Source organism: Pristiophorus japonicus, chromosome 11 (genome assembly GCF_044704955.1).
Source record: "Pristiophorus japonicus isolate sPriJap1 chromosome 11, sPriJap1.hap1, whole genome shotgun sequence".
Classification (NCBI taxonomy): domain Eukaryota; kingdom Metazoa; phylum Chordata; class Chondrichthyes; family Pristiophoridae; genus Pristiophorus; species Pristiophorus japonicus.
The window spans coordinates 92,119,752-92,141,676 of NC_091987.1; the positions used below are offsets into that span (position 1 = coordinate 92,119,752).

General features: G+C 40.4%; 1 protein-coding gene across 1 annotated transcript in view; it reads left to right on the forward strand.

Annotated features, from left to right (window-relative positions):
• Window positions 1-21,925, forward strand: part of LOC139276164 (zinc finger protein 654-like) — a 66,808-nt gene that overhangs the window by 24,264 nt on the left and 20,619 nt on the right. Inside the window, exons 3-5 of the mRNA XM_070893724.1 lie at window positions 8,009-8,090; window positions 8,323-8,458; window positions 20,900-21,102. Coding sequence (XP_070749825.1) covers window positions 8,009-8,090; window positions 8,323-8,458; window positions 20,900-21,102 — 421 coding nt within the window. The remainder of the gene's footprint in view (window positions 1-8,008; window positions 8,091-8,322; window positions 8,459-20,899; window positions 21,103-21,925) is intronic.

The window sequence follows — 21,925 nt, forward strand, 5'->3', positions numbered from 1 at the left end:
CCCCAAACCCCCTCCCCCTCCCCCCGAGATGTCTGCGCTCCTCTAATTCTGCCCTCTTTAGCATCCCTGATTATAATCGCTCAACCATCAGTGCCTTCTGTTGCCTGGCATCCAAGCTCTGGAACTCCCTGCATAGCTCTCTCCAAGACTCTTCAAGACGCTCCTCTTTGACCAAGCTTTTTGGTCACCTGCCCTAATTTCTCCTTGTGTGGCTCGGTGTCAAAAAAAAATGTTTTGTCTCTTAGTACTCCTGTGAAGTGCCTTGGGACGTTTCACTACGTTAAAGAAGCTATATAAATACAAGTTGTTGTTGTAATGCAATTTATTGATGTTTCTATCAGATCATTTAAGTGAAAGTTTACCTTTGCATAATTGCTAGCTACAAAAGAAAATTAGGACATTATTTTCTTTAAACATCATTAAAACTGCAGTCGTCAAGATTTTGTTCCTAAATTCTAATCCTAACTTGAAGAAAGCACAGCATCTAGTTCATTGTGAATCTGAATAATTATTTCTGTGACTAGACCAAAAGTAAAGCAACTTGTCTGTAAAAAAAAAATATATATATTTTGAAGATGTTGACATTGAAACAGTCGTCAGTTGTAGATTGATACATTTATGACATTCTCTCTTTGCTCGTTCCATCAAAGTCAGAAATCTAGTAGCATAAATATAAGAATTAAATGCATCTTATCATCTACTAATCTTCGAATATGAAATCAATGTGTTTTAAACGTAGCTTTTTGTTCTCAATTAGAGACTTAGTTTGACTTTAAATGTGCTTTGGTATGGTCTGTTCTCACTTGCTAGATACATCTGGCATTTGTCAGATTATAATACATTATGATATCTTGGATAGAGCTGACAGTGCTATTCCTTCTGCTTGGATATATTCATTGGAATGATTTTCTATTTTTTTTTAAGAACATAAGAATTAGGAACAGGAGTAGGCCATCTAGCCCCTCGAGCCTGCTCCCCCATTCAATAAGATCATGGCTGATCTGGTCGTGGACTCAGCTCCACTTACCCGCCCTCTCCCCGTAACCCTTAATTCCCTTATTGGTTAAAAATCTATCTATCTTTGACTTGAAAACATTCAATGAGCTAGCCTCAACTGCTTCCTTGGGCAGAGAATTCCACAGATTCACAACCCTTTGGGAGAAGAAATTCTTTCTCAACTCGGTTTTAAATTGGCTCCTCCGTATTTTGAGGCTGTGCCCCCTAGTTCTAGTCTCCCCCACCAATGGAAACAACCTCTCTGCCTCTATCTTGTCTATCCCTTTCATGATTTTAAATGTTTCTATAAGATCACCCCTCATCCTTCTGAACTCCAAGGAGTAAAGACCCAGTCTACTCAATCTATCATCATAAGGTAACCCCCTCATTTCTGGAATCAGCCTAGTGAATCGTCTCTGTACCCCTTCCAAAGCTAGTATATCCTTCCTTAAGTAAGGTGACCAAAACTGCACGCAGTATTCCAGGTGCGGCCTTACCAATACCTTATACAGTTGCAGCAAGACCTCCCTGCTTTTGTACTCCATCTCTTTTGCAATGAAGGCCAACATTCTATTTGCCTTCCTGATTACCTGCAAACTAACCTTTTGGGAAAAGAGTTTCATGCACAAGGACTCCAAAAAAGAGTTTCATGCACAAGGACCCCCAAGTCCCTCTGCACTGCAGCATGTTGTAATTTCTCCCCATTCAAATAATATTCCCTTTTACTGTTTTTTTTTTTCCCAAGGTGGATGACCTCACACTTTCCGACATTGTATTCCATCTGCCAAACCTTAGCCCATTCGCTTAACCTATCCAAATCTCCTTGCAACCTCTCTTAGTCCTCTACACAACCCGCTTTCCCACTAATCTTGGTGTCATCTGCAAATTTTGTTGCACTACACTCTGTCCCCTCTTCTAGGTCATCTATGTATATTGTAAACAGTTGTGGTTCCAGCACTGATCCCTGTGGCACACCACTAACCACTGATTTCCAACCGGAAAAGAACCCATTTATCCCGACTCTCTGCTTTCTGTTCACCAGCCAATTCTCTATCCATGCTAATACATTTCCTCTGACTCCGCGTACCTTTATCTTCTGCAGTAACCTTTTGTGTGGCACCTTATCGAATGCCTTTTGGAAATCTAAATACACCACATCCATCAGCATACCTCTATCCACCATGCTCGTTATATCCTCAAAGAATTCCAGTAAGTTAGTTAAACATGATTTCCCTTTCATGAATCCATGCTGCTTCTGCTTGATTGCACTATTCCTATCCAGATGTCCCACTATTTCTTCCTTAATGATAGTTTCAAGCATTTTCCCCACTACAGATGTTAAACTAACCGGCCTATAGTTACCTGCCTTCTGCCTGCCCCCTTTTTTAAACAGAGGCGTTACATTAGTTGCTCTCCAATACGCTGGTACCTCCCCAGAGTCCAGAGAATTTTGGTAGATTATAATGAATGCATCTGCTATAACTTCCGCCATCTCTTTTAATACCCTGGGATGCATTTCATCAGGACCAGAGGACTTGTCTACCTTGAGTCCCATTAGCCTGTCCAGCACTACCCCCCTAGTGATAGTGATTGTCTCAAGGTCCTCCCTTCCCACATTCCTGTGGCCTGCAAATTTTGGCATGGTTTTTGTGTCTTCCACTTTGAAAACGGAAGCAAAATAATTGTTTAAGGTCTCAGCCATTTCCACATTTCCCATTATTAAATCCCCCTTTTCATCTTCTAAGGGACCAATATTTACTTTAGTCACTTCCGTTTTATATATCTGTAAAAGCTTTTACTCTCTGTTTTTATGTTTTGCGCAAGTTTACCCTTCGTAATCTATCTTCCCTTTCTTTATTGCTTTCTTAGTCATTCTTTGCTGTTGCTTAAAATTTTCCCAATCCTCTAGTTTCCCACTAACCTTGGCCACCTTATACGCATTGGTCTTTGATTTGATACTTTCCTTTATTTCCTTGGTTATCCACGGCTGGTTATCCCTTCTCTTGCCGCCCTTCTTTTTCACTGGAATATATTTTTGTTGCGCACTATGAAAGAGCTCCTTAAAAGTCCTCCACTGTTCCTCAATTGTGCCACCGTTTAGTCCTTGTTTCCAGTCTACTTTAGCCAACTCTGCTCTCATCCCACTGTAGTCCCCTTTGTTTAAGCATAGTACGCTCGTTTCTGACACAACTTCCTCATCCTCAATCTGTATTACAAATTCAACCATATTGTGATCACTCATTCCGAGAGGATCTTTTACGAGGAGATCGTTTATTTTTCCTGTCTCGTTACACAGGACCAGATCCAAGATGGCTTGCTCCCTTGTAGGCTCTGTTACATACTAAGAAACAATCCCGTATGCATTGTATGAATTCCTCCTCCAGGCTACCCCCTGCGATTTGATTTGACCAATCGATATGTAGGTTAAAATCCCCCATGACTACTGCCGTTCCTTTTTCACATGCCTCCATTATTCCCTTGATTATTGCCCGCCCCACCGTGAAGTTATTTGGGGGCCTATAAACTACGCCGACCAGTGATTTTTTTTCCCCTTACTATCTCTAATCTCCACCCACAATGATTCAACATTTTGTTCATTGGAGCCAATATCATCCCTCACAACTGCCCTGATAATATCATCCTTTATTAACAGAGCTACCCCACCTTCTTTCCCTTCTTGCCTATCTTTTTGAATCGTCAGATACCCCTGTATGTTTAATTCCCAGTCTTGGCCACCTTGCAACCATGTTTCTGTAATGGCCACCAAATCATACCCATTTGTAATGATTTGTGCCGTCAACTCATTTACTTTATTTCGAATGCTGCGTGCATTTAGGTAGAGTGTTTTCATCCTAGTTTTTAAACCATGATTTTTAGTTTTTACCCCTCCTGCATCCCTTTTATATTCAGTGGCCCTTTTTGTTTCTTGCCTTTGGTTTCTCTGCCCTCCACTTTTACTCATCTCTTTTCTGTCTTTTGTTTTTGTCTCCTTTTTATTTGCCTCTGTCTCCCTGTATTGGTTCCCATCCTCCTGCCATATTAGTTTAACTCCTCACCAACAGCACTAGCAAACACTTCCCCTAGGACATTGGTTCCATTCCTGCCCAAGTGCAGACCGTCCAGTTTGTACTGGTCCCACCTCCCCCAGAACCTGTTCCAATGCCCCACGAATTTGAATCCCTCCTTGCTGCACCACTGCTCAAGCCACGTATTCATCTGTGCTATCCTGCGATTCCTACTCTGACTAGCACGTGGCACTGGTGGCAATCCCGAGATTACTACTTTTGAGGTCCTACTTTTTAATTTAACTCCTAGCTCCTTAAATTCGTCTCGTAGGACTTTATCCCTTTTTTTTAATCTATGTCGTTGGTACCAATGTGCACCATGACAACTGGCCGTTCTCCCTCCCTTTTTTGAATGTCCTGCACTCGCTCGGAGACATCCTTGACCCTTGCACCAGGGAGGCAACATACCATCCTGGAGTCTCGAGGGGGAAGGTGACAACTTGTGGCAGATTATTCATATTCAGTTTATATTTTACTGTTAAAGCAGAGTACTGTCCAAAGAAAGTTGCTTGCAGCCAGATTAATCAACCAGTAGTGGTGCATTTGAATGTTCATACCTGGATTCAGGCTCCAGGCCAGAGCAGAAACCAGAATACCAAGTGTGTCTATCAAGTCTTGTGCTGTGAGCATGTCGGTGCCATGATAAAAGGTCTATTGGATGCAGAGACCACTGTATAAAATTGAATTTTGTGCTGCGAGCATAGTGCAATTATAACAAGCAACCTTTCTAGCATGATATGCATTACTTTGTAATATATCCTATAACAAATTTTGGACCAAAATTAATTTGGGGATTTGAAAACAGGTGAAATATTTCATATTGTGACAAACAGCTCTTGCTGATGAGATGAAAAATCTGGAGGTATAAGAAGTTACATCAGTACAAATGCTTAGTAAGGGTGTGGTAAGTTATTCTAAAGAGCAAGATTCAGTAATCCTGAATAGGAAATTTAGGAGTGGTGATGTGAGCACAGCAGCATGCAAATATTTCTTAATTGGTTATTATATTATGTTGGATCATTTTGTTATGACCACTAGATAGTGGTAATTTCAAATATTAAAATATTTGTACACTTGATCATTTTAAAAATATAACAAGTCTAACCTTCCCAGCGACAACTTGCATTTATATAGCGCCTTTATCATTGCAAAATGTCCAAAGGCCCTTTGAGTGTCATCAAAAATACACAAAGATTTATTAATTTTAGGTTAATTTAATTTTACTGCTTCGGTAGCTCAGCAAGTTTATCCAATGAGTAGATTTGTAGGTTTGATCTATGTGCTAATTTCACTTATAGCAACTGTAGGAGCACTTAAACAGGCCTCAGCGCCCCTAGGGATTAAAAAAAAATCAGCCAGGATTCCTGGTCCTGATGGTTATCCAGAAAACCTGCTGGAAATACATTTGTGTGGATCTTGAATGAGGACAGATGGGCTCAGCTGTGGCAGCCCCTGTGGCTGATCAGACTGCTAATGCTCAATGTCGAGCCTAATTCCTGAATAATGATCATTTGAGTAAGATACTGACTGTTGCCGTTGGAACCATGCTAACAATACATCTTAATCATTGAAGAATGCTTCAGGGGAGGAAGGGCGAAAATACGCAACATATATTTAAAGGGGAGAAAAAAGATAACTTAATTTCTTGTACTCAGAGAATGCTAAAATCTCATAGTGCTCATATTTGAATCCAATGGATATGAGCAGTTTTGTTTGGTTAGAGAACATTCCAAGTGACCTCTTTTACTTAGTCCATGACTGATAACTGATTTGCTTCGATCTTTTAGTCTGAGATGTAACTCTCCGACAAGGTTCTTGTCTGTCTTTAAATTTAAGTTAGTGTACATGCCAATTGCAAAAAGAAATTGAAAAAGCTTCTGTATGCTTTAACGTTTTATCTGAAGATACAGATTTTCATTTTTTACAATTATTTCAATGTCTTATTTGTCCAACTAATGTAATTTCTCACTTGTCATGCGATGTATTACTTGTCGTTACAACCACAGCAAAGCCTGAAGCAAGGGCTACCAGTATATTACTGTTGTGGCAGATGGAGGGGAACATTTAAATCCAAGGGAGTATACGATTATATTTAACTTGGGATTACATTTACATTTTTTGAATGAACTTTCTCAGACAGACAGACAGCCAGCCACGTTCTGCTGTTAAAGGTGCCTGCAGTCTAAAATACCTATTTTCCATCCTCCTCTTTCTCCCTCTTTCCCCCCCCCCCCCCCCCACCCCCCCTGCCCCTCACTCTCCCAAACAGAGCTTTGCTGGTGCAAGTGAGAATCCCATATGGAACCCACACAGATTTTAAAATTTGTCTCCTCCCTGGTCTAGGAGGTCAACTGTGGGGTAAGCAGTCAGGCTGAAGTCCCACCCTTCTGTGATATACATGGATTTTGCAGAAAGTCAGGACTCGTGTTTTGGTATTGTCGACCATTTGCAGTGATGTAGCCAACTGAATCAGATGATATACTGATGAGTAATAAAATCATTGTTGAATCTGTGGAGGTCTTAACCTGAGCCACTCCGAAATGGTCCAATCAAACTACTTTGCCCGTCATGCAATATATGTGACATAAGAACATAGGAACATAAGAAATAAGAGTAAGTCATTTGGCCCCTTTATCCTGCTCCACCATTCAATAAGATCATGGCTGATCTGATCTTGGCCTCAACTCCACATTCCCGCCTGCTCTCCATAACCATTGACTCCCCTGTAGTTCAAAAATTTGTCTATCTCCACCTTAAATATATTCAATGACCCAGTCTCCATAGCTCTCTGGGTAAATAATTCCAAAGATTTATGACCCTCTGAGAAGAAGTTCCTCCTCATCTTGGTCTTAAATGGACGACCCCTTATTCTGAAACTATATCCCTTATTTCTAGATTCCCCCACGATGAACATCCTCTCTGCATCTACCCTTTCAAGCCCCTCTCAGAATCTTATATATTTCAATAAGATCACCACCTCTCATTTAATTGTTAACTTGGCTCAGTTGGTAGCACTCTCGCCTCTGGGTCAGGTGGTTTTGAGCTCCAGTCCACCTCCAGTACTGAAATGCATAATTCGGGCTAATATTCCAGTGTAGTATTGAAGGAGTTCTGCATTGTTGCAGTTGCTGTCCATCGAACAACGTTAAACTGAAGCCCTGTCTGCTGTTTCTAGTGAATGTTACCTAGCACTATTCAAGGAAGAATGGGAACTGCTCCCAGAACACTGGCCTGAACATTCCCACATCAACCAGAAAACCGATTAGTCAATCATCCATCTAATTGCTGTTGTGGAATCTTGCTGTGCTGCAAATGGCTGCTGTGTTTGTCTAAAATAAGTCATTTAAAGAAATTGAGATGTGGTAAGGTGTTATATAAATGTAAGATTTTGCATTTTTTTAATAACCATGAAAATTTATATCACACTTTAATGAACCTGTTTTCTTTTTGAAATTTGAAGAGAATATTTAAAGCACTTTATGTGACTGAATAGCATTTGTAGTGCCTTGTCACTCATGATTTATCTGGTGATATAAAATATCCTTTATTTCAACATCAGTCCATAAATGGGAAGAGCAGTGGTATAAGTTCTTTTTCTGGAGAAAATTGTGGAATTAATTCAATTTATGCAGATTTTTATGTTTAAACGAAAGAATTGAGATGATCAGACAGGCACACTTAAGAACAGAGTGATGGGAATGTGTATGTTCTGGATCAGTGAATATCTTCCAACATTGTCCAATGGTTGGTCACTGCAATGTGCCAAGGAGGACTGTTTATACATTTTCAGCATATATATATATAATACAAAGGTACATTTAATTTGGCAGTTGACGAAGGGTCATCGACTGTGTGTGTGTGTGTGTGTGTCCGTGTGTGTGTGTGTGTGTGTGGCAAAAACCTGGAATATTTGTACTGATCTTTCAATTTATCTGCATTGTTTATAGGAGCTGCTTTGAAGTATTGCTGTATTGTCGGGAGGATGACTCATCTAAAGAGTTTTGGGAAGAATTTTTAAAAAACATTCAGGTAACATTTGCAATTTTTGCACTAGTGTCTATTGGTGACTTTGGTTAATTATATAAATTAGTTTCATGCATAAAATGTATAAATTACAGTTTATACGTGCTGTATTACAAAATGCTTGCTTTGTCTCCAGTTATTTGTGGCATCACTTTTATATTGGAAAATACACAATGTACTTATGATGATATTTCCTAATTTCCATTAACATTGTTCATTTTTTTTTCCTCCCCTACAGGAATGTCACAGTGTTTTACAAAATGACTTAAATACAGAATTTGATGTACTAATCAGGATGAGTAAAAATGGAGGCCCTTGGCAAAATCCAGTACTGATGTCCATCCTTAACCAAGAGTTAGTAACTCAGGAATTAGGTACTGTAATTGGTGTCCTGGATACTAAGTAGTTTCTTTAAGTAATTATATCAGCAGCTTTCCCTCCTAAAACTGAATTTAAAATGTTTAATAAAAACACAAAATTCTGGAAATACTCAGCAGGTCTGACGAAAGGTCACTGACCTGAAACGTTAACTCTTGTTTCTCCCTCCACAGATGCTGCCTGACCTGTTGAGTATTTCCAGCATTTGCTTTTTTAAATTTCAGAATTCCAGCTTCCACAGTATTTTGCTTTTGTATTAAAATGTTTAATATTGAGGCTCTCGGTATTTGCTAAAGTCTAGATTGTAAGCTACCACCGTGGATGAAATTCAGCAGAATGTTAAAGTTATAGTGAGACCATTTCATAGGGTGCTTATACCTGTGTCCCAGATTCCTGTAATTTTAAAAGCCTTGGATGAACTCTTTAATGCACACTGGTAACACAAGCAGCTGTTGCTCTTACTACTGCAGTACTAATTTTGCGGTTTAACTTTAAACTTTATGGGTCCAAATTTTCTGGAAATTTATACCACAGTAATATCGTCATCATAGGCAGTCCCTCGAAGCGAGGATGACTTGCTTCCACGCCAAAAAGGAATGAGTTCACAGGTGTTTCAATGAAGGACCTAATATTTCAGATCCCAAACTACATGAAGGGTAGAAGATGCCTGTGCGTGGATTTTTTTAACATGTGGTGACCGTTGCACACCAGCCACCACACGGGCTTGACCAAGCTAGGTCTTGATCCAGTGGCAAGGGTTAACCAAGACTAATTGGAGACCAGGCTCTGTTGCACAGACCGAGTGTGCACACATATCGCAGTGTGAGCTGGCCTGTGCTGCCCCTGGACCCTCGCCTCTTCTGGGCCCCAGATTTATGCCTCTCCTGGGCCCCGATCACTTCCCTCTACAAACGCTTGCCGCTCCTTTGCCCCTCCTGCTGTGCCTGCCCGCACTGCAATCAGCGACCTGGCTTCGCAGCCGTCTCCCTCCTCCTCCTGCAGCAGCACGCGCTGCTCCCTGCAGTGGGATGCCGCCGCACGCTGCTCCTTCCATTGGCCTCGGCCTGCTGATGGTCTTGCAGGCCGGGACCGTGCCGATTTCCGGGCCGGACCGCTGCACGCACACACGCGCACTCACAGATGCATGCACACGCGGACGCACACAGAAATATCATCATGATGCTGTAATTGCATATGCCATTATTTAAAAGTTCCAGGAAATAGTGGAGTAAACGTATTGTGCCATAATTTGCTGGGACATATGCCGATAGGTTCTCTGAAGCCGACTAAAAGTTTATTCTCGTTGCTCAGTCCACCATTGCAGTTAACGGCAACCGCCAATTTGGATTTAACATCTGTTTTCACACCACTTAAACTGAAAAATAATGGTCCAAATGGTCTAACAGCGGCGTGATTAAAAGGTGCCTCCTCTAATTGCGTTGATGTGATGTGTGAAAATGCGTTTGCCAATCGGGACATTGATTGGGACAGTAAGTGTGTGGCATCTCAGTAATAAGAGAAACTGTGATATATTCACAGAGCACAAGCACACACAGCTTCCAACATGGCAGGCAGCTCTCTCGGAATCCTCTGGAAATCTGCTTGGTTCTGTTTATTATTAACCCTGCACTTCCAGTACACAATACGTCCATGTCCACGTCCACATCCACAAGGTGGCGCTACAAACAATTCAAGCTTACAGACATTAAATAAGAACATAAGAATTAGGAACAGGAGTAGGCCATCTAGCCCCTCGAGCCTGCTCCGCCATTCAACAAGATCATGGCTGATCTGGCCGTGGACTCAGCTCCACTTATCCACCCGCTCCCCATAACCCTTAATTCCCTTATTGGTTAAAAATCTATCTGTCTGTGACTTGAATAGATTCAATGAGCTAGCCTCAACTGCTTCCTTGGGCAGAGAATTCCACAGATTCACAACCCTCTGGGAAAAGAAATTCCTTCTCAGCTCTGTTTTAAATTGGCTCCCCCGTATTTTGAAGCTGTGCCCCCTAGTTCTAGTCTCCCCGACCAGTGGAAACAACCTCTCTGCCTCTATCTTGTCTATCCCTTTCATTATTTTAAATGTTTCGAAAAGATCCCCCCTCATCCTTCTGAACTCCAACGAGTAAAGACCCAGTCTACTCAATCTATCATCATAAGGTAACCCCCTCATCTCCGGAATCAGCCTAGTGAATCGTCTCTATACCCCCTCCAAGGCTAGTATATCCTTCCTTAAGTAAGGTGACCAAAACTGCACACAGTACTCCAGGTGCGGCCTCACCAATACCCTATGCAGTTGCAGAAGGACCTCCCTGCTTTTGTACTCCATCCCTCTCGCAATGAAGGCCAACATTCCTTTTGCCTTCCTGATTACCTGCTGCACCTGCAAACTAACTTTTTGGGATTCATGCACAAGGACCCCCAGGTCCCTCTGCACTGCAGCATGTTGTAATTTCTCCCCATTCAAATAATATTCCCTTTTATTGTTTTTTTTTTTTTCCCCCCCAAGGTGGGTGACCTCACACTTTCCGACATCTGCCAAACTTTAGCCCATTCGCTTAACCTATCTAAATCTCTTTGCAGCGCCTCTGTGTCCTCTACACAACCCGCTTTCCCACTAATCTTTGTGTCATCTGCAAATTTTGTTATACTACACTTTCCCCTCTTCCAGGTCAGCTATGTATATTGTAAACAGTTGTGGTCCCAGCACCGATCCCTGTGGCACACCACTAACCACCGATTTCCAACCTGAAAAGGACCCATTTATCCCGACTCTCTGGTTTCTGTTAGCCAGCCAATTCTCTATCCATGCTAATACATTTCCTCTGACTCTGCGTACCTCTATCTTCTAGAGTAACCTTATCGAATGCCTTTTGAAAATCTAAATCCACCACATCCATCGGTACGCCTCTATCCATCATGCTAGTTATATCCTCAAAGAATTCCAGTAAATTAGTTAAACATGATTTCCCCTTCATGAATCCATGCTGCGTCTGCTTGATTGCACTATTCCTATCCAGATGTCCCGCTATTTCTTCCTTAATAGTTTCAAGCATTTTCTCCACTACAGATGTTAAACTAACCGGCCTATAGTTACCTGCCTTTTGTCTGCCCCCTTTTTTAAACAGGCGTTACATTAGCTGCTTTCCAATCCGCTGGTACCTCCCCAGAGTCCAGAGAATTTTGGTAGATTATAACGAATGCATCTGCTATAACTTCCGCCATCTCTTTTAATACCTTGGGATGCATTTCATCAGGACCAGGGGACTTGTCTACCTTGAGTCCCATTAGCTTGTCCAGCACTACCCCCCTAGTGATAGTGATCATCTCAAGATCCTCCCTTCCCACATTCCTGTGACCAGCAATTTTTGGCATGGTTTTTGTGTCTTCCACTGTGAAGACCGAAGCAAAATAATTGTTTAAGGTCTCAGCCATTTCCACATTTCCCATTTTTAAATCCCCCTTCTCATCTTCTAAGGGATCAACATTTACTTTAGTCACTCTTTTCCGTTTTATATATCTGTAAAAGCTTTTACTATCCGTTTTTATGTTTTGCTCAAGTTTACCTTCGTAATCTATCTTTCCTTTCTTTATTGCTTTTTTCGTCATTCTTTGCTGTCGTTTAAAATTTTCCCAATCTTCTATTTTCCCACTAACCTTGGCCACCTTGTACGCATTGGTTTTTAATTTGATACTCTCCTTTATTTCCTTGGTTATCCACGGCTGGTTATCCCTTCTCTTACTGCCCTTCTTTTTCACTGGAATATATTTTTGTTGAGCACTATGAAAGAGCTCCTTAAAAGTCCTCCACTGTTCCTCAATTGTGCCACCGTTTAGTCTGTGTTTCCAGTCTACTTTAGCCAACTCTTCTCCCTCCTTAATGAAGAAGCCATCATAACAAACATCATACATAACTTTCATGTTTATACATAACACAGGATATATAACTTATTTTTTTTTCCAAATTTGCAAATTTAACTTTACCACTTGTTTTCTGTTTCGAAGAGGATACCTTCGCTCTCGAACAGAACCTTCCAAACATGATGCCGAATCTAAACTCATTCGAGGCTCTTTTTTTTTCCTGACCTGGACTCAGACTTTCATTCTGACTCTCTCCTGGATTTGTTTCCAGTACATTGGATTTAGGATTTGCTACTGGTGTATCAAAACTATCTGATGAGTCAGAAATAATTGAATCATTCCCACCTTCAACTCCTTCCGTGCCTGAGGGTAAAATATGATCAATATGCACAAACCTAACCTGTCCATTATCAAACATCTTTACCAAATATGTGCGAGGACCAGATATCTTCACCACTCTTCCTGGTAATCACTTTAACCATTTATGGTGGTTGTTCTTCACTCTCACCTTCTGGTTTAATTTTACACTTCTCTCTTTTACTCTACCTCTATCATGATTCTCTCTCTTTCTCTTAATTGTGTCTCTTCTACGGACTGTGCCAAATTTGGCTTCAACAACGAGAATCTGGTTTGTGGCTGTCGTTTGAGAAATAACTCTGCTGGTGTTCTACCAGTAGTTGTATGAGGAGTATTTTGATATGTAATCAAAAAATTAGCCAACTTGTGATTCAATGACAACTGTCGTTTCCTTGGATTTGGATCTAACTTTTGTTTTATGAGGGCACGTTTTATAATTTGTAGAGTGCGCTCTGCTGCACCATTCGAAGCAGGATGGTATGGTGGAACCTTGGTATGTTTCACACCATTTTTGCTCGTGAATTGTGCAAATTCTTCTGAACGAAATTGTGGTCCATTATCCGAAACAATCTCTTCAGGGAGGCCAAATGAAGAAAATAATTTTTGTAAAATGTCCAATGTTTTACTTGTTATTTTCCACATTGGAAACCCCTCAACCCACTTCGAATGGCTATCAATCACAATGAACAATTGTTGTCCTCCTAACCCAGCAAAATCAATATGTAGCCTTTGCCACACCCTGGGAGGCCATTTCCATGGCTGTAATGGTACTGGTGGTGGTTGCTTGCTTACCGATTGACATGTTGTACACTGACTCACGATGTTCTCTATATCTTTATCAAGACCTGGCCACCATAAATAACTGCGTGCAAAACTCTTGGTCAAGCACATTCCCAGGTGCTGGTCATGAAGGTCTCCTAATAATTTGGACCTGAATTTATTTGGTATAACCACTCTTGCATCCCACATGATATAATCTTTATCGACTGATAATTAATTCCTACGAATGAAGAATGGATGTGTATCTTTGTCTGTTACCTGTTTGGCCATCCAGTTAGTTTGCAGGTGCAGCAGGTAATCAGGAAGGCGAATGGAATGTTGGCCTTCATTGCGAGAGGGATGGAGTACAAAAGCAGGGAGGTCCTGCTGCAACTGTACAGGGTATTGGTGAGGCAGCACTTGGAGTACTGCGTGCAGTTTTGGTCACCTTACTTAAGGAAGGATATATTAGCCTTGGAGGGGGTACAGAGACGATTCACTAGGCTGATTCCGGAGATGAGGGGGTTACCTTATGATGATAGATTGAGTAGACTGGGTCTTTACTCCTTGGAGTTCAGAAGGATGAGGGGTGATCTTATAGAAACATTTAAAATAATGAAAGGGATAGACAAGATAGAGGCAGAGAGGTTGTTTCCACTGGTTGGGGAGACTAGAACTAGGGGGCACAGCCTCAAAATGCGGGGGAGCCAATTTAAAACTGAGTTGAGAAGGAATTTCTTCTCCCAGAGGGTTGTGAATCTCTGGAATTCTCTGCCCAAGGAAGCAGTTGAGGCTAGCTCATTGAATGTATTCAAGTCACAGATAGATTTTTAACCAATAAAGGAATTAAGGGTTATGGGGAGCGGGCGGGTAAATGGAGCTGAGTCCATGGCCAGATCAGCCATGATCTTTTTGAATGGCGGAGCAGGCTCGAGGGGCTAGATGGCCTACTCCTGTTCCTAATTCTTATGTTCTTATTTGCAATATACACCTTTGATATCACTGGGTCATAGAAACATAGAAACATTTGATTGCTCGACCAATCTCTTCAGCTGTGACTGGCAGTTCAATGTATGAAAAATAAAACACACCTTCCCTATCGGTTGTAACGTGTGAAGGGGAAGGCAATCTAGACATTGTATCAGCATTACTGTGCTCAGCTGATCGTCTGTATTCAATATCTCATGTATATGCTGACAAAATCAAAGCCCATCTCTGCATTCGGGCTGCAGCTAATGTTGGAACTGGGGACTTTGGATGAAGGATTGCTGTTAGGGGCTTATGGGGCATAACGATGGTAAACTTACGACCATATAAGTACTTATGAAACTTCTTGACCCCAAAAATTAATGCCAAAGCTTCCCTTTCAATTTGCGCATGATTACTCTCACTGGCACTGAGAGTGCGTGAAGCAAAAGCAATTGGTCTCTCCTCCCCACTGCGTGATACATGAGAGATCACTGTCCCAACTCCATATGGAGAGGCATCACATGCTAGCTTAATCTCCTTAGATATGTCATAGTGAACTAACATGGTGCTCTCTACCAATTTGCTTTTACACTCCTTGAATGCTGTATCGCATTCTTTTGACCACTTCCAATGGACCTGTTTTTTCAAAAGTTCATTCAGTGGATGTAATACTGTAGCCAAATTTGGTAGGAACTTCCCATAACAGTTCAAAAGACCCAAGAATGAACGAAGTTCAGTGACATTCCTGGGAGTGGTGCATTTCTGATCACATTCAATTTTTCCATGGTTGGATGTAAACCATCTTTGTCTACTCTGTACCCTAAGTACTCCACTGAGTTTTTAAATAACTCACACTTACGAGCAGACACTCGTACTCTGCTTCTCTAGCCGTTTGAGGACTTCATTCAATATATTATTATGAATTTACCTATTTGGTGCTGAAATTAGTATGTCATCCAAATAACATACTATCCCTTCAATACCTTGCAAAATATGGTTCATTACCCCTTGGAATATGGCAGGGGTGGAAGACACTCCAAATGGTAGCCTATTAAATTGATATAGGCCTAGATGAGTATTTCTAGTCAAACATGACTTGGACTCCTCAACTAGTTCAAGCTGTAAGTAGGCATTCGTAAGATCCAGTTTTGAGAAGATCTGACCACCTGTCAGTGTTGTGAACAAATCTTCTATATTCGGCAATGTACTGGGGACATTACCCTCTAGAACCTGGTTTACGGTTACGTTATAATCACCACACAATCTTACCTTGCCATCAGACTTGGGTCCAGTAACAATGGGTGTAGCCCAATTACATCGATCTATCTTACAAATAATGTTCTCAGCCTCTAGTCTTTTGAGATCTTGCTCAACTTTCACCTTGAGTGCATATGGTACGGAACGTGGCTTGTAGTAAACTGCTACAGCGTCCTTCTGTACCCTGACACTCGCCTTGAAGCCTTGGATCGGACTGCCCGTTTCGCAGAACATCTTCGGATACTTCTTGATAACCTCATCCGTTGATGAAAATCTCACTTCCACGCACAAAATCTTACTCCAATCTGGCTTCAGTCAGCTCAACCAATTTTTTCCTGGTAAGGCAGGCTTGTCTCCTTTCACTACTATTAGAGGCAAGTTCTGAAATTGATCTTTTATATTTCACCAGTACGGTGATATGACCTACCATAGGAATTTTCTCTCCCAAGTAGCCTCGCAGCTCTTTCTTGGATTTCTCCAGTTGGAAATCACGCAATTTGTCGAGGTACAGTGACTCCGGTACTACACTCACGGATGCACCCATGTCAGTTTCCATTGGTATCTTGAATCCCGCAACATCTGTGTGGAATTTGATGCTTTCCGAATCGCTGTCCGTTAACCTCGTGCTCCTGATGACGTGTAACTCTTAACATCTCCTTGTCCTGTTGTTGTTCTTCCATGCTATGTAGTCTCTTGAGATTTCTACTCATAGCTTTAAAAGTTGGTTTACCCTTCAGTCGGCATGCCTTCGCAAGATGCCCAGTCTTTCTGCGGAAGAAACACATTGCTCAAAGTTGTCCATACGTGAAGACGATGTGTTGTCCCAGGCACCTATAGCACGACTTCGACGCTCTGAGAATTTCCAGTTTCTGAGACTTTGGGCCTCCCACCGTCCTTTACTTTGAACCTGCAGGTGATTTACCTCGGTTGACTGACGACCGTAATCATTATTTAATTCTCGGGAATATTGTTTGGCCACGCCCATCGACCTCGTTGTCTGACATGCAATCTCAAAAGTCAAGTCATCCGTCGTCAATAACTTCCTTCTGATCACATCATTTTTCACCCCACAAACAAACCGATCCCGTAATGCGCAGTTTTGAAAGTTTCCAAAATTACAGTGCATCGATAGCTTTTTTAATGCTACGATGTAATCACTGATACTTACATGAGCCTTTTGATTCCGAATCCCGAAACGATAGCTTTCAGCAATTTTTGACGGTTTGGGGTTATAGTGCTGCTCCAGCTTTGTTAAAATCTCTAAGCGTTGTGTCGAATTTGGCTCGTCAGGCACAAGCATACAATGCCGGAGCTGCCACCGATGATAAGATCGCTTTCTTAACGTTCCAACACAGCCCGATCTGGACTGCATTGTCTGGAACTTCGATTGTTATTTGCAGTGAAATACATTTCTAGCTGATCCACATACGCTTTAAAACGTTCTCGGTCGTGTCTATATTCCCCCAAATGTCCGATTACACGTGCCATTTTAATCACTAACTGTTCACACCGTGTGCTGTATTTTACCTCGGATTTTGTAGCTTTTTTCCAAAGACAGAAACTTCCAAAGTGGGCTGGTTGAATCCTTCACCAACAAAATTTAAGCTTTAAATCATCCGAAAAATGCCATCTTGCCGCCAAATGTGATATATTCACAGAGCACAGCACACACAGCTCCTAACATGGCAGGCAGCTCTCTCGGAAGCCTCCGGAAATCTGCCTGGTTCTGTTTATTATTAACCCTGCACTTGCAGTACACAATACGTCCACATCCACAGGGTGGAGCGACAAACAATTCAAGCTTACAGACATTACAGAAACCTAACCTTATTTCATTTTTAGAAAGCAATTGATGCATTCCTGGGATTCTTGTGGGAGGCGGGGGGATTTAAATATATCACAAACCATTAAGTCATATGTTCAAACTCCTATAATTATTTCATCCATACCATACATGTTCTAATGTGTTGTTTTACTTTGCATAAATTTGATCACAAATTGACACTTTTGAATGCAACAAATTACCGCTTAATTTGTTATTTTTAAAATCAAACTGCAGTTTTTCATTGTTACTGACTGTTGCTATCTAGAACAGGCCTTTACGTTGAATTGGAGGGTCCAGAAACTAAGAAGGAGAGGCAACACAATGCAAACTTACTTTTTATTAAGACAAGTGTAACAATTGAATATTCAAATAAAGCAATTTCAAACTTTTACAATTGACAAGTTCCAGAGTAAAGATTCTGGTCAGAGATATTGACAGTGTTGATTATTGAAATGTACAATGTAAAAGAAAATGTTCCATCATATCTATTGCCATTTTGTTTTTTTCTGACATTAACATTTGACCAATTTGAATAATGTGCAGCCCAAGGAAAACAAGCTTTAGGGAAATTAAAATTCTAACTGCGTAAGAAGCCCTGTGAAAGGAGTGTGAGCATGCAAAGTTAGCCGTGAACCCATCTAAAAGAAACTCTGAATCACTGGTTCGGTGGGCAGCAGTGTTCCGCATCTGGGGGAGAACTTTTTTCTTTATCGGCCACTTGCATTAATATATCAGAAGTGACAGGATGTAAGATAGTAATAGCCAGCGTATCACAGCCACACAAACAAAATAAATAAATTAACTGATTCGTCCATTGGCTGGAACAGGCCAAGTATTAAAGGCCAGGTAATCATGGCCAATCACTCCCTGTAAAGGTTCCATTTGTGGAAAGCTCAAAATATTTTACGAAGACAAAGTTAGTATTTTGTCCTAATTAACCTGATGTACAACAGCGCTTACAACTACAGGTATACAAATTTGTCAGCAAGAAGAACAAGCTTTTGCTCATGGCCGTGATTATCCAATCTATCCCCAAGTATTAGTGATCTTAAAAAAAAAAAAATTGAAAATGACTCCGATTCTTGCTTTTGTTTCCAAAATGTTTCTTTTGGTTTATAAAAATTCAAAATTTTGATTTGTCTGTGGAGTGAAGGAAAGTATAATGGCCAGTTGTTCCCGATCCACCTGCTATGCTCGTAGCACTATTCTAAGTTTTTACCATTGGAGGATCAGGGGCAAGGCGATCTCTTTCTGGGATTCATCGCCAATATCACCATTGCAGTGATCTCCAGGCCTATGTTTTTACTTATATGTTTCAAAGTTACCAAACAGTAGTGGGGTTTGTTCTGCATGACTGCCATTAATGTAAGGTTGCAAGTCAATTCTACATGTGCTGGCTGTTCTAAACTGTTACAAACATAGTGGTAGATATAGGCAGGTAAGTGGAAAGGCTAAAAAAGTTAATTTCAAAAGCAAAACCCTGCCTGATTTTTTTTTTCAATCGTTCATTGTCCACTCTGGTGGTGTTTGCTGCAGTACTCATTTAAACTGAGTTATGAGATCCTTATTGTGCCACAGACAAAATTACTTGACAAGCATTTGGATCTTGAGAAATTTTGTATGTCGTGGCCTTTGATTTGATATCTTGAGACTTTAGGTCCATAGTTGAATGAACAGGTTTTCTATCCAGTCAATAACGCAAGGTGGGCAACTGGGTAAAAGATTTTAATATTTTTTTTAAAGACTGGTTGAGAAGAGGTGGAATAAAAATGTAACGTTAAAAATAACAGAAAAAGAAAGTGGTAAAGAAATAAGAATTTGAGGGAAAGGAATAGATGAGATAAATGATAGTAATGTCTTAAAATTCCTCCAAATTTCTTTTTTGAGTATGATCTAAATGTTGAGTCCTTCAGTGTTTTGCCCAAGTGTCTGATCTTCTGTGAGCCTCGATGCTGAAGTGCCCCAACCATGACCAATCCTGCTCTAGCGTGATATCTACACGCTTGCATTTTCCAGCAGGTCCTTGAATAGTTGAAGCAGGAATCTTGGTTGATTATTTTCTACCCTTTCTCCTAGCAGCCTAAGGGCACTGAGCTAATTGTGGCAATACTGCCACAGCTCCAGCTGAGCTCAACTAACTCATCAGTACATAATAGGAATCAAACCCGGGACCATTTTTAGTTAAGTTTATACTTGCTAGGCTGTTAGTAGATGATTAAAATGTATTTAAAATTCTGTTTTAAGTGTTAATATTATACTACAAGAGTTGTGCTAGATATTTGAGTATCCATAATGTTTGTTTCAACATCACCAGCATGCGAGCTAAAAACTTGAAAAACAACCAGCCCAGGGAGACTGAAATTTCCTTGAACCTATAAGCAGTCATGGTTAAAGGAGCAAAGGGAATTACCTAATCAACTACTTTGTTTTAATTATGAAGCTGTTCGGTATCTGGGCAATTCATATATTCATTCAGATCCTTCTTTGCACAGGTTAATATCATTTTGATGCGCTATTACATTAATTTAAATGACACAGCTAATAAATTTAAATAAGCAGTGGCTCATTCAGTATAACATTCTAAATGCATGTCTAACTAAAAGGTTGCTTTTTAGTTGTTTGTTTACATAAATATCCTTTTTAAAGTAATGCAGCTTGTTCGCCTGTACATTAGCAGGAGCTCATCAACAGTCTCTACCTGTACAATGACAACTAAAAGCAGCAGACATTAAACTTGGAATTGATATTTCCTCTTCAGTATGGTTAATGCTGAATGCATGGCATAATTGTTACGGTGATTTAACCACCAACGATCTATCGAATTGGAACAAAGAATGGAGTTACACCTCTGCTGTCCTGCCAAGCGTGTTGTTTACCAAATGGGCTGAAGACTGCAGTTGTGCATTCTTTCCCATCTAGTTTCATTCTGTTTTTCAGCTAACTGTGTGGTAATGATTGATTTGGTAGGCTGTTGCATGTGCTACTTGAACAGACGAGGTTAGATGGAGATAGGACTGCTGTGTTAGGGCATCAGTTGCCAAGTTTTCATAGTGTAAACTTGTGTTTTTAAAAAGATGCATATAATTAATTCAGGGAAAAATCCATTTAATATGTAGTCTGAAGAACTACAATTTTTTAACGAAAAATTGGTCATCTCAAATGTAACAACTTAGAAAATAAAACTGCTAAATTTACAAGTCGAATCATCTGTTTTGTTATTGTACCAGTGGTTGTATGTCTATTTATTAGTCTGACTGCTTAATGTTTTTATACTCGCTTATATTGTGTGATCATAACAGATGTTGCTAATTGCAGAATTAGACGAATCTAATTTAAGATTCTAAGAAGTATTTCAATCTGTTGGGCTTTATTTCACTATCTTCCTATCCATTTTGTGATTTTTACAGTAAATGAATACCTGGAATCAGAATCTCCAGTGTTCTTTGAATATAGAGTGAAATACTTGATGAAGTATGAGCATATCGGAGAAGCAATGACACTGACCAAATACTGTGTGAATCATCCTCAAACTGGCGGGAACAAGTACTTTCTCCGCTTATTTTTAACCTGGCTATGCCGCTCATCACCGGAAGAAATCCTGCTGCAGGAGGTAAGGTTACGTGATGTGTTTCATTTGTAAACATTTTAATAAAACAATGTTTCTCAAATTTCATAAGTACTCTAGTGTATTCTTTTGTATTGCAGTAAGCAAGTGGGGAAAATAATTTACTTGCAGGCTTTCTGACATACCATTGTACGGCAGAATACTATTGTTGTTATCTTTGACTATAAAATGCTTTAAACGTAACCTGAGAGAAAGTTGAAGACCGAAAAAGACCATGTGGCCCATTGAATCTTGTCTTGCCTTTTAGTATTCAAATTTAGCCAGTCTAGCATTCAACTGCATTTTGAATACCAGTCATGTCTTTGGTTCTCCTACCTTATTTTATAAACTATACCAAATATTTTTTTTTTCTAATTTGTTTTTAATTTACTTTTTATTAACATTTGTCTCCTATTGACCTGATGGCCTGGCTTGCATCTTAAGTTCACCTTATCTATACCTTGAGCTCCACTGAACCTTCTCTTTTGAACCAAAGAGCAGAAGGTTTAATATTTTCTTGTTTATTTTTGAGATTTTTCATGCCCATTTCTGCACCCACTCCAATGTATGTTTGTTCCTTTTGAAACCTAACGACCATATTTATATGCAGTACTCCAAAGAATACAACTGTTCCCAACGAACCGGAAGTAGTTGTGCATGTGCTGTCCCAGTAGGGGGGAGGGGGGGGTTTGTTTGTCGCCGGACTTCCAAAAATGAGGAATAAATGAGCAGATTTAGAGAATTCTGTTAGAACCATTAATTATAAATAAAATTCGAACTGAGTTTATTTTTAAATGTTGTTTGTCCTTCAAGACAGCGGTTCTTAAAT